The sequence below is a fragment of the Alosa sapidissima genome, chromosome 16 (genome assembly GCF_018492685.1).
Source record: "Alosa sapidissima isolate fAloSap1 chromosome 16, fAloSap1.pri, whole genome shotgun sequence".
NCBI classification, from domain to species: domain Eukaryota; kingdom Metazoa; phylum Chordata; class Actinopteri; order Clupeiformes; family Clupeidae; genus Alosa; species Alosa sapidissima.
This window is the reverse complement of record NC_055972.1, coordinates 19104695-19115474: the sequence shown is the minus strand read 5'-3', so window position 1 is coordinate 19115474 and position 10780 is coordinate 19104695. Positions and strand designations below refer to the sequence as shown.

The 10780-nt window shown below is 42.3% G+C and overlaps 1 protein-coding gene across 2 annotated transcripts in view; it reads left to right on the top strand.

The window, feature by feature from the left end:
• The window catches only part of prkceb (protein kinase C, epsilon b), a 114360-nt gene that overhangs the window by 62572 nt on the left and 41008 nt on the right, over positions 1 to 10780 (top strand). For both annotated transcript variants that reach the window (XM_042064946.1, XM_042064947.1), the window contains exon 7: positions 3369 to 3511. In XM_042064946.1, the coding sequence (XP_041920880.1) occupies positions 3369 to 3511 (143 nt within the window). The remainder of the gene's footprint in view (positions 1 to 3368; positions 3512 to 10780) is intronic.

Genomic DNA, 10780 nt, shown 5'->3' with positions numbered 1-10780 from the left:
GCCAAGGGAATTGCAGCCTTGCAGATTTCCAATACTACAATCAATTAACTATTTAGAGACCATATGTCACCAAATGTTCAAATAGATATCAAGAAAAGATTAACATACTCGGAATGTGTGATCCATAACGTTACACAGCACCCGCTGATGTTTTCATTGCTTTGAGGCTGGCAAAGTCTCTACCAGACTTGGAGTTTGGAGATATTTACATATCTTATAGAGAATCCGTCATCTTACACCGCACAAAAAATGAAAGCCTACAAAGGTACAGATAGCTATCTTTTTATCAAGAGTGGATGGGTTAACATTGCTGTCGTATGGGAGGTAAAAAACAGGAATATCTTCATAAAAGGTGAGTGTTACTAGTTAGCTAGCTAACGTTACCCGTTTGCTACTGTTTGCATGTTTGTGGCTATAAGTTACACAAAGTGACATCTGTTCCATTGCAGACTACTGATCTTAGTGTTTTGAATTGGAGGTGCAGTGTCTGCAAACAGGAATTGGCAAAACGCAAGCGTGCACAAAGAAAACAAATGAAAAGTGCTAAATTTTGAATTGCACTGTTAGACAGACAAATACAGATTTATTCAATAAATATAATAAATAAAATGCACATACATAGATAAATAAAACAGATGAATACAAATAAATTAGGGCTGTCAATCTATTAAAAAAAATAATCTAATTAATTACATACTCTGTGATTAATGAATCTAAATTAATCGCATATATAATATTTGCTGTAAAAGTATTTAAAATATTTAAATTCAAATTAATCATTGAATAATCAGCATTAGTGACATTAAAGTTCAAAAACTATTTTATTATTATTTTAATAATGGCCATAATAATCTATAATATGAGCTAATATGCTGAGGAAATAAATTCAAAAGTGCTTCGGGAAGAAGTTTTTTTCATATACAAGCTATTTCAGGCCACAGATATAACCTAGGGGACACAATAAATTAACACTCCCCTCAATGTCAACACTATTTCTTTGCATTGATGTGCGACATTAGAGTTGATGAACTCCGGTGATATGCAAATTCCTTGCTGCAGACATTGCAGAGGACTCTATTTTAATCAACACCATCAGGCTGTTTTTTAAAAATAAATGTTCCAATCAATGATCTAGGCAGCACATTTTCTTCTTTCTCCTTCTTTTTACAGTCTAATGGTTACTGACTACAACGGCTCGGGGTCAAAGGTCATACGGAATTGATTAATCTGTGTTATTTTTTTTAATCAGTTATTTTTTCTCAAATTAATTAATCGAAATTAATCAGTTATTTTGACAGCCCTAAAATAAATACAATGCACAAAGGTATTTAAAGTGAAAATGTAATACATGTATTATTGTAATATATAAAATGTCATATATTCATTATTATTATTATTATTTACAGTGTGTGTTTGTATAAATAAATCATTGCATATTTACATTGTATTATTGTAGTATTTAACCAGAAGGAATGGTTGAGGGTGCCACATTTGTAAGGGCACAACACACATGGACTACTTTGTCTTAAACTGTTGTTCGGCCTCCCCATCCCTTAGATATGAATATGACTGTTCCTTGTGGGGATATGCCTATTAGGTATTTCATGGTGTGATGATGTTTATAGGTCGAATATGTTTGTGCTCTTGCTTCTAAGTCTTTGGGTTTTTCTATAAAAAAGTCGAAACAATAAATTATGCAGGCACATCTAGGGTAAGTTTGTCTAAATATCATGGGCATTGACAGCCGAAGCTCTTCTCTCTATGGCCAAAATAAAAATGATGGGACAAGCTTTCCATGTCTTTCTCCCTTTTCCCCCTTTTGGTGGCAGGGGTGTGAGAGAAGATGAAACCCAATCAGGGGACAGCGGGTCATCAGATTTGGCACCTGAAATAATAAAATAAGATAATATAATAAAACATGTTATTGCGACACAAGGTTTTGGGTATTTTGAACATTGAGTCCTGTAACGTTAGTTCCAGGTCTTTCTAGTAACTATCAAGTCTGTTAGCAAGCTAGCTGCATAAGGGACTAGGATTAGCTAAATTGTGTGAAGCAGACAAGTTTTTTTTTTTTTTTTAATAATCGAGCAGTAATAATTCCTCCGTAAATAATCTAGCTCTACTGTTGGGTCATCTCTGGTTCTCATTGAAAACCATAGATATCACAAACCTCAAAACAACCTATCACACAACTTTTGTTGTTGTTAGCAAAAGACGATAGCTATTAGCCTAGCTTAGACTCATAACACAAACAGCTGACTCGCGGAACTGACGAAACTACAGGGTAACTTAAGACACGATTAATTACATGATCATACACCCATTGTATTCAAACAAATGTTGAAATCACCTTTGATGAAATGATCACTGCACAGACGTGTAGGGCCTGTAATGTGAAGGTTGCCAGGTCCCATTTCCTGAAACGATTTCACGTCTGATAGCCTGTATCCATAGTTGTCTTTTCTCTGAATTCTCCTTATCAAATCCGGTAAAAACATAACCCCGGCTTATCTCCTCGGCGGTTAGTGCATCCAATCGCACAACAACTATCTGGCATGTTATTTACACCTCAAAACACCAACTTTTGTATAGTAAAACTGGCGACGTCCTGGTCAGATCCTAGACTAATTTACTGGATTTCCGTTGCTGGAGAACGACGTTCTTGCCCGCCAGCCAGTGGTTGACGTCACGTGCAAAGTATGAATACATGGATTTCTATGGAACGTCACGAAAACATGCGTGCGCAACCAAGAGGCAGAAAGCACCATAGAACAGCATAGAGCAATGCAAAAGAGCAAAAGAATAAAATGAGTTTTTGTGCTGAAAACTGCACCAATTCCAAATCACGATGGTTAGAGAATGTTAAATATGTTCAATATCCCTAACAGAATGCATGTCTTTGCCAAAAATGACAAAATACGGTGTTATATTAATAATCCAAATGAACGTCAAACTTTGAAATATAGTCTGAAATGAGATGTTATTATCATTGAGACAACAGGGGTATACAAAAAAATCCGATTGTAGCTAACAGCAGCTGACTATTTAGGTTAAGTTTATAACGTTGTGGACGGCCACCAAGCGTCTTCTGCCTCACGGCTGCGCGCGCATCTAGTTTTGTTGGTAAACGGGAAACCCGTGTATACTCTTGGAGAGTTAAGCCAACCACCCCCCCCCCCACCCCCCCTTGTTGGCTCCCCTGCTACATTATATGCTCATGCTAGTAGCCCTTTACCTATATGAGGCATCTGTAGCAGTTACCAAGGCAAGTCATCAAGCCACCAGTGGTGTTTTTTAGTTGGCCATGTCAATGATCCAGATGAGTGAATTTGCTACGACCTACTGTGTGTCTCTGGCCTGTTTTTCAGTTTGTAAGATGAATGTACACAGACGCTGTGAAAGTAACGTGGCCCCTAACTGTGGGGTGGATGCACGGGGCATCGCTAAGGTGCTGTCAGACCTGGGGGTCACCCCCGACAAGATCTCCAGCACCGCACAGAGGAGGAAAAAGGTAGGGACCTCCTCTACAGGAACTCTGCATAGAACTGTGTATATGGTCTGTATGGAAACAGTTGGTCTCACTGGTAGCTAAACCCCAGACAAGACCTTTTAACAATTACATTAGCCCTCTTACTGTTGTATTCAGTGCTCTAGTGGTGGCGCAGTGAGGGTTAGTGCTACCGTATGGTAAGAATCCCAAGGTTAATATACATTAGTGCTGCCGCGATTAGTCGACTTAATCGACCTTGTTGTGTTGTTCAATAAAACAAGCGTGACGACTCGGTATTCATTTTAAGATTCTTTACTGCAAAAACCTTGCATTGCATTACCACTCTAAACTTAACCTAGCGAGTCTCCCTCTAGTGTCCAGGCGACATATTGCCCGTGAACTCATCAGGTCCAAACCATAACCATATTACATTACACCACATCCCCCTTACTGAAAGTTGAAGAGAACGCTGTGGCTCCTTAAAGGTTCCTCTTAACATAAGGTTATCACACTCCATCCATTGTCACAATTACATCCATATATTCATTAAACCTCTAGACTCTTTTCTTTTGCATATCCTAATAGCCACATAACATTCCATAACAGTGTGGTCTCTTATTTAAACAAAACATTAAAACCTCATATCTAAACACAATATAACCCTGGAATTACCATCATTCAAATTTGTTCTTTTTTTTCCAAATTTTTTTTTTGTTTGTTTCTCACAGGTTTAGTCTGTCTGGTTTCTTTATTTCTCTGCCTGACCTCGATCTCATGATGTCAGGTGTGTTTACAGACTCTGTGGCTGGTGGAGGAGTCTCTACGCCACTGTCTGCTTCAGGTGGCTGTTCGGGTTGTTGCTCACACTCTGACCCCGACTCCGGCATTGGAATCAGGTAGCAACGATTCCGCCGCAGTGTCCCTTATGGTCCCATGACCAGGTGTGATCGTGGACTGCTGTGTACGGATGTCACTTTACCTTGTTCTGCTGCATCAGTAATCCAGACGTTGTCTCCAGGTGACAGCTTACCCAGATCTCGTGCCCTGTGTCTGCTGTTGAAGCATTTAGCATCTGCCCATCTCTTCTCCCTCCCTGTCTGCCGAAGCACTTGAAGGTCTGAAAGCTCCAGCTGCAACCTCTCTGGCAGGATAGGCAGTGTGGTGCGCAGGCGTTGTCCCATGAGCAATTCGGCAGGGCTGTACCCGTTACTCAGTATGCTAGCAGTGCTCGGTAGGGGTCACTGGCCTTCTTAAGCAAGTTTTTGACTGTTTGAACGGCACATTCGGCCTCGCCGTTGCTCTGTGGATATTTAGGACTGCTCGTTATGTGCTCAAAGCAGTAGTCAGTTGCAAATGCTTTCATCTCATGTCCCCGGAACTGTGGGCCATTGTCACTTATAAAGGTCTCTGGGATACCGTGGCGTGCGAACATTGACTTGAGATGAACAATAACGTCCATAGATCTTGTAGGGCTGAGCTGGGCTATCTCTATGTATCGAGAGAAGTAGGCAACCACTAAAAGATAAGTCTTTTCTCTCAACATGAAAAGGTCTGCACCTAGTTTTTGCCAAGGCCTATCTGGAAGTTTGGTTGGCATCAGGGGCTCTTTTGGGTTAACTCTCTCCTTGATGCATTCCCTGCATTTAAGTACCAGCTCCCTAATCTGATTACTCAGCCCAGGCCACCATACAGTCTGACTAGCCGTCTCCCTGCATTTCACTACCCCCTGATGGTGTTTGACAGGTCCTTGTAGCTGGTTTCTGTCTGGCCAGCCGTCCACACAATATCTCATGACCTGTGCACAGACGCCATCATCCCGTAGCCGTTCACGTAGCTCTGTCAGGTATCTGTCGCTGGTCGGGAGGTTCTCCAGCAAAGACTCCACATAGATATTTGTGTCCTCCATTAACTCATTATCACTTCTGGTCACTGCATTTTTCAGAGGGGAACGTGAGAGAGTATCAGCTGAAGTGAGGCTTTTCCCAGGTGTGTGAAAGATGGAGTAGGAGTACCTCATTAGGCGCATCCTGAACCTCTGTATCCATGGAGGCAAAGCATCCAGAGCCTGACCTCTAAGCAAGCTCACCAGAGGTTTATGGTCAGTTTCAAGTTCAAAGTGTAGTCCTAGAATGAAATCGCTAAATCTTTCACAGGCCCATGTCAAAGCTAGCGCTTCTTTCTCTAGCTGTGCGTATCACTGTTCTGTTTCAGTCAGCGACCTGGAAGCATACGCGACTGGTAACCACATCTCTACCTTCTTTTGCAGCAACACTGCCCCTAGCCCATAGGATGAGGCATCTGCTGATATCTTAAGTGGACTGTTAGGATTGTACAGTTGGAGAACTGGCGCAGAGGTGAGCTCGAGTTTGAGACTGCAGAACGCCCTCTGCTGGTTGTGACCCCAGCACCACATGTTCTTCTTAGACAGGAGTTCTCTTCGAGGTTTGTCCTTCTCAGACAGGTTAGGGATGAACTTCCCAAGCTGGTTCACCATTCTAAGGAAGCTCCTCAGCTCACTTATGTTCGTTGGCTCTCTCATGTCCTGTACAGCTTTTGTTTTTTCAGGGTCAGGTTTCACCCCGTCCGCTGAGATGATGTGCCCTAAAAACTTCACCTCTCGTTTCCCAAACTCGCACTTTGACATGTTGAGCGTGACACCCGCCTTTTCTGCTCGCTCCAGGACTGCATTGAACTCTAGCGTCGTGCTGCTCCATTGTAGCTCCCCAGATGAGGATGTCGTCCACATGGCAGACTACACCTTCCAAGCCTGCTGTGACTTCTGATGTCATCCTATTCTGGAAATGCTCGGGGGCGGAGCTTATTCCGAAGGGTAGCCTGTTAAAGTGGTAACGCCCAAATGGCGTAATAAAGGTGGTATAGCGAGCTGATTCTTTGGACAGTGGTATCTGCCAAAAGCCCATGTTTGCGTCGAGCTTTGAGAAGTACCGGGCCCCTGTGAGCATGCCTAGGGTGTGTTCAACAAACGGCAAAATGAACTTTTCCCTGCACACCGACTGGTTCAAAGGTGTCATGTCCACACAGATTCGGACTTCATCTTTATTCTTTTTGGGAGCTACAACCATGCCGCAACTCCACTCCGTTGGTGCCTCGACACGGCTGATGACACCAAGTTTTTCCATTCTCTTTAACTCCTGCTTCACCTTCTCCATGAGAGGCAGTGGTACTCGCCGTGGTACTTTAAGAGAGAAAGGTTTGGCATCCGGCTTGAGTTTTATAGTGTAGGGCTTCTGGACCAGCCCAAGTCCATTGCAGAGTTTAGGATATGTCATCCTTACTGTCTCTTGGTCTATAGTGTCAACTCTGACTACCAGTTTAAGTCTCACTGAAGCTGGCCTGCTCAATAGACCCATGTGCAGGTCTTTGACAATATAGATTTTCTCTGTGATGCTCCTCTCTTTATAAGTGAGTGTTTCGGTGGCTGACCCCAGGACCGTCAGTTTCGCACCACCAGGACCATAAAGATGTTTCGGGGCTCCGTTCAGCTTTTCATCTCCGTGCCGGAGAGTTTTATATACTTGCTCGGGTATGGCTGTTACATCGGCACCAGTATCTAGTAAGTTACTTTGCTGCCTCTTAGGTCTATATCAGCCATCCATGGCTCATCGCCAGAAGACACCACTCCCATGAAAAATCCATCCATGTCCTCTGCAAGCTCATTCACTGTGTTGGCCAGTCTACACACTCTCCCATAGTGTCCTCTTTTACCACAGTTGTGGCATTCAGCACTTTTTGCTGGACACTGAACAGCAGAATGAGGTGGCGATTTTCCACATTTGTGACATGTTTTGTGGTCTGTTGCACTCTGCACCATTTTCTTAAATTTTGGATTTCCCTGCGTCTGTCCTTTTGGTTTAAATTGCTTTGCGTTCGACGGCTTTCCTCTGGTCTTATTCAGTGCATCTACAGCTACTTTACTAGCAGCGCTCAACTCTCCCCTCAAGTCAGTCTGCTGCCGCTTTACTTCCTCTGACCTCCTAGCCATGGTGATCGCTTTCGTGAGAGTGAGTTCCCAATCGAGCTGCATTCTCTCTGACAGTTTTGATTCTTTAAGTCCAACCACCAAACAGTCTCGCAAAAGTTCATCATGCAGTTCGCCATACTCACAGCTCTCCGCTAGAGCATAAAGTGCCACGAGGAATACATCCACTGTTTCTGAAGGCTGCTGCACTCTTTTATTAAACTTGGCCCTTTTGTAAATCACATTTTTCTTTGGAACGAAATATTTATCGAATCCTTTCTTTACTGCACTGTATTGCTGACACTGCTCATTAGTTAGTTCTAACCCACGTAGCACGTCGTCGGCCTCATCACCCATGCAGTAGACTAATGTGTTAACTTGATTAGCCTCAGAGGAATTGTTCAAATTACTTGCCAGTCTGAAACGCTCGAACCGCCGAATCCATTTCTCCCATTTGTGTGGTTTAGCAAAGTCAAAGGCTTCAGGAGGCTTGATAGTAAACGTCGCAGTTGGAATAGCGTTAGCAACTCTCTCTCCGCCGGGCACAGCAGGTGCTTGTTGTCCGCCTTCCATGCTTAACGTTAACTTTTTTTTTTTCTTTCTCCTTCGTCGTCGCTTACGGGATCTCGACATAGCCCACTGTCCCTTGACCGCTGCTTAATGTCCGCGCTTCTGACACCATGTTGTGTTGTTCAATAAAACAAGCGTGACGACTCGGTATTCATTTTAAGATTCTTTACTGCAAAAACCTTGCATTGCATTACCACTCTAAGGGCTGTATTTTAGGTACCAGCGCATGGCGTAAAGTTCATTTTTCACCCGCGCAAATTGAATTCGGTATTTTGCACGTTTATTTTTTAAGCATTGCGCCCAGGGGTGTGGCAATTAACAACCTAGGGAGGGTCCTAGCGCGTTGTCTAAAAATCGCTATTATACACCACCTAAACCTGGTCAGAAGTCAATGGCGAGTTGTTCATATGCTATTTTAAGAGCGCATGTCAACAGTCATATTGGCAGGTGCACGCACCATCCTTCTATCATTCATGAACGCACACCAGCGCACGTCCATGCAAAGCATTACAAATTGAACGATTACAATGGGAAACATAATTAGAATAAAGATATTACGAAATACTGTACATCTCATGATGAGTAGTTATTCACCATCATTTGCAAATTGGTAATGACTGTTAAAGGTGATTAGGGGAGAGGCGAGAGACACGTATGGAGCACAGCGGAAGACGCACTGTCACGAGATATAAGCAACTCCTCTGCAAGATAAATGTTATTATATGTTAATATATTAATGTTATTATTAAATTTTATTCAGTCATTTGAGCAATATTAGTGTAAGTGTTACTTTTTCCAGCCTATGTTTTCGGTGGTAACCCACTGTCAGTCAATAGTGAAAGTAACTGCATATAACTGTCTTGTCGTTGACTGACTTGGTGAAGTTAGTTTCACTTTGCCAATGAGTTCAAATAATAGACGAGTGGAAATGCGTGAAGGCTATGCTAGGTTTTAGTAAAGCATGGTTTAAGAATGACTATTCCATACGGTCTCGCAAGCAGCCTCCTTCAAATGCGCCGTTGAATGCCAAAATACTGATGCATTTATTTGACATATCGCGCTTTGCGCCGTTAAAGGGAATGACAGATGTCATTCTCATTGGTTTAAAATGATGTAATTTGAATAGACTTTTGACGAGTGATGATGCGCTTTAGAATGTCATGATAGGGCCCTAAACTTAACCTAGTGAGTCTCCCTCTAGTGTCCAGGTCACATATTGCCCGTGAACTCATCAGGTCCAAACCATAACCATATTACATTACCCCACAGACCTAATCGACCATGAAAATTAGTCGACGGCAAATTTTTTTAGTCGAAGAGTCGTTTTACTATTGACCACCAATTTATTTTTGGTCTCCCGTCTCAAACGGCTCACTGTAATGTTATTAACTCTTGAAAAGGACGACTGTCTTTGGATGTTAAACAGGCTACTTAGACTTTGGCAGTCATGTTTTAAACCCTGCTTAGGTCGCAAGTGGAAACGCATGTAGCAAAGCTTGATTCATTATTAGGCAGTTAAGCGGGGGAGCTAAGCTAGTACGCTAGTCTAGACTCTGACTAATATAGTATTGTGGAAATTGCAATAAATTAATTAAAGAGAGTGGCTCACGTTGACAATGCAACGGCATGTCATTTATTCAGTCATACAAAAAAAAATGTTAAAATGAATATATCAACAATCAAGGTGCACATTATTTCCCATGTTCAATAAGTCACAACGCATATTTTTTTTAGCGTTCAAGCCAGCTGATAAAGTGAGGTAGCCTAACCTATGTTTTAAGACGCACAAAGTGCCTGTAGCCTTGTTTTGAACATGCTGACATTTGCAAAGTCCTCAACTCCTGTCGCCTTTCAAAGTTGGCTAGACCATCGTTTCTCAAACTTTGGGCCGCGGAGGAGCACCGGTGTTCCAGTTTAGATGGTGAGCAGGTTAACTTGTGATATTTGCATAAAAGCCGTGAATATTCAACAAGACCCTGCCTACTTGTTAACAACACTTTGCTCTGCCTCCGCCTTTTCAGTGCTGGAGATTCACATTTTCACAAGCCTACAGTGCGTGACAGAATATGAAGCAAGATCTTGCCGAAAACATGCGGGAATCGCTATGTATAATGCATGTCTGCTTAAGCATCCACACAAAATGTTGTGCAAACAGGAAATGTGTCAAAGTAAATCAGCCAAGGTTTTGTTGGGTTTCGAACATGAGTCTCACTGAGGCAAAATGTTCCAAGTAGTAAGCACTATCACCACCACACCACAGAGAGCAACGCTTGTCATTAGTCTATTAGTCTACTAGCTTACTAGCTATCCTGATGTCCATGTTAACTGGTGATAGCCTATAACATGAGCAAACACAGCGAATGCATGCCTTGAATAATGCAGATTCATTTTGCCTCAGTAATTTTGCATCACAAACAGTAACAAATGACCCCATCAGACGTTGCTCGTTTTTTGTGCAGAAATACACATCGTGATTATAATGCGCAAAAATTATGAAGATCACTTGGGCCTCGAACTGCTCACTAAAATAGCAAGCTAGCAGTAATAGTCCACCCTGCTAACCAATTGCACCACTGGTTATTTTGTATCTATGCAATAGCATGGTGTTCGTATTAAATGAATGTAGGTCTATGTTGTCTTGTGACAGCTTATTTGTCAATCGATCAAGATATTCATTATAGCAAACATCTAGGCTAAGTGAATGTTTTGCAACAGGCTGCTGAACGAGCAGTAAGTAGGCT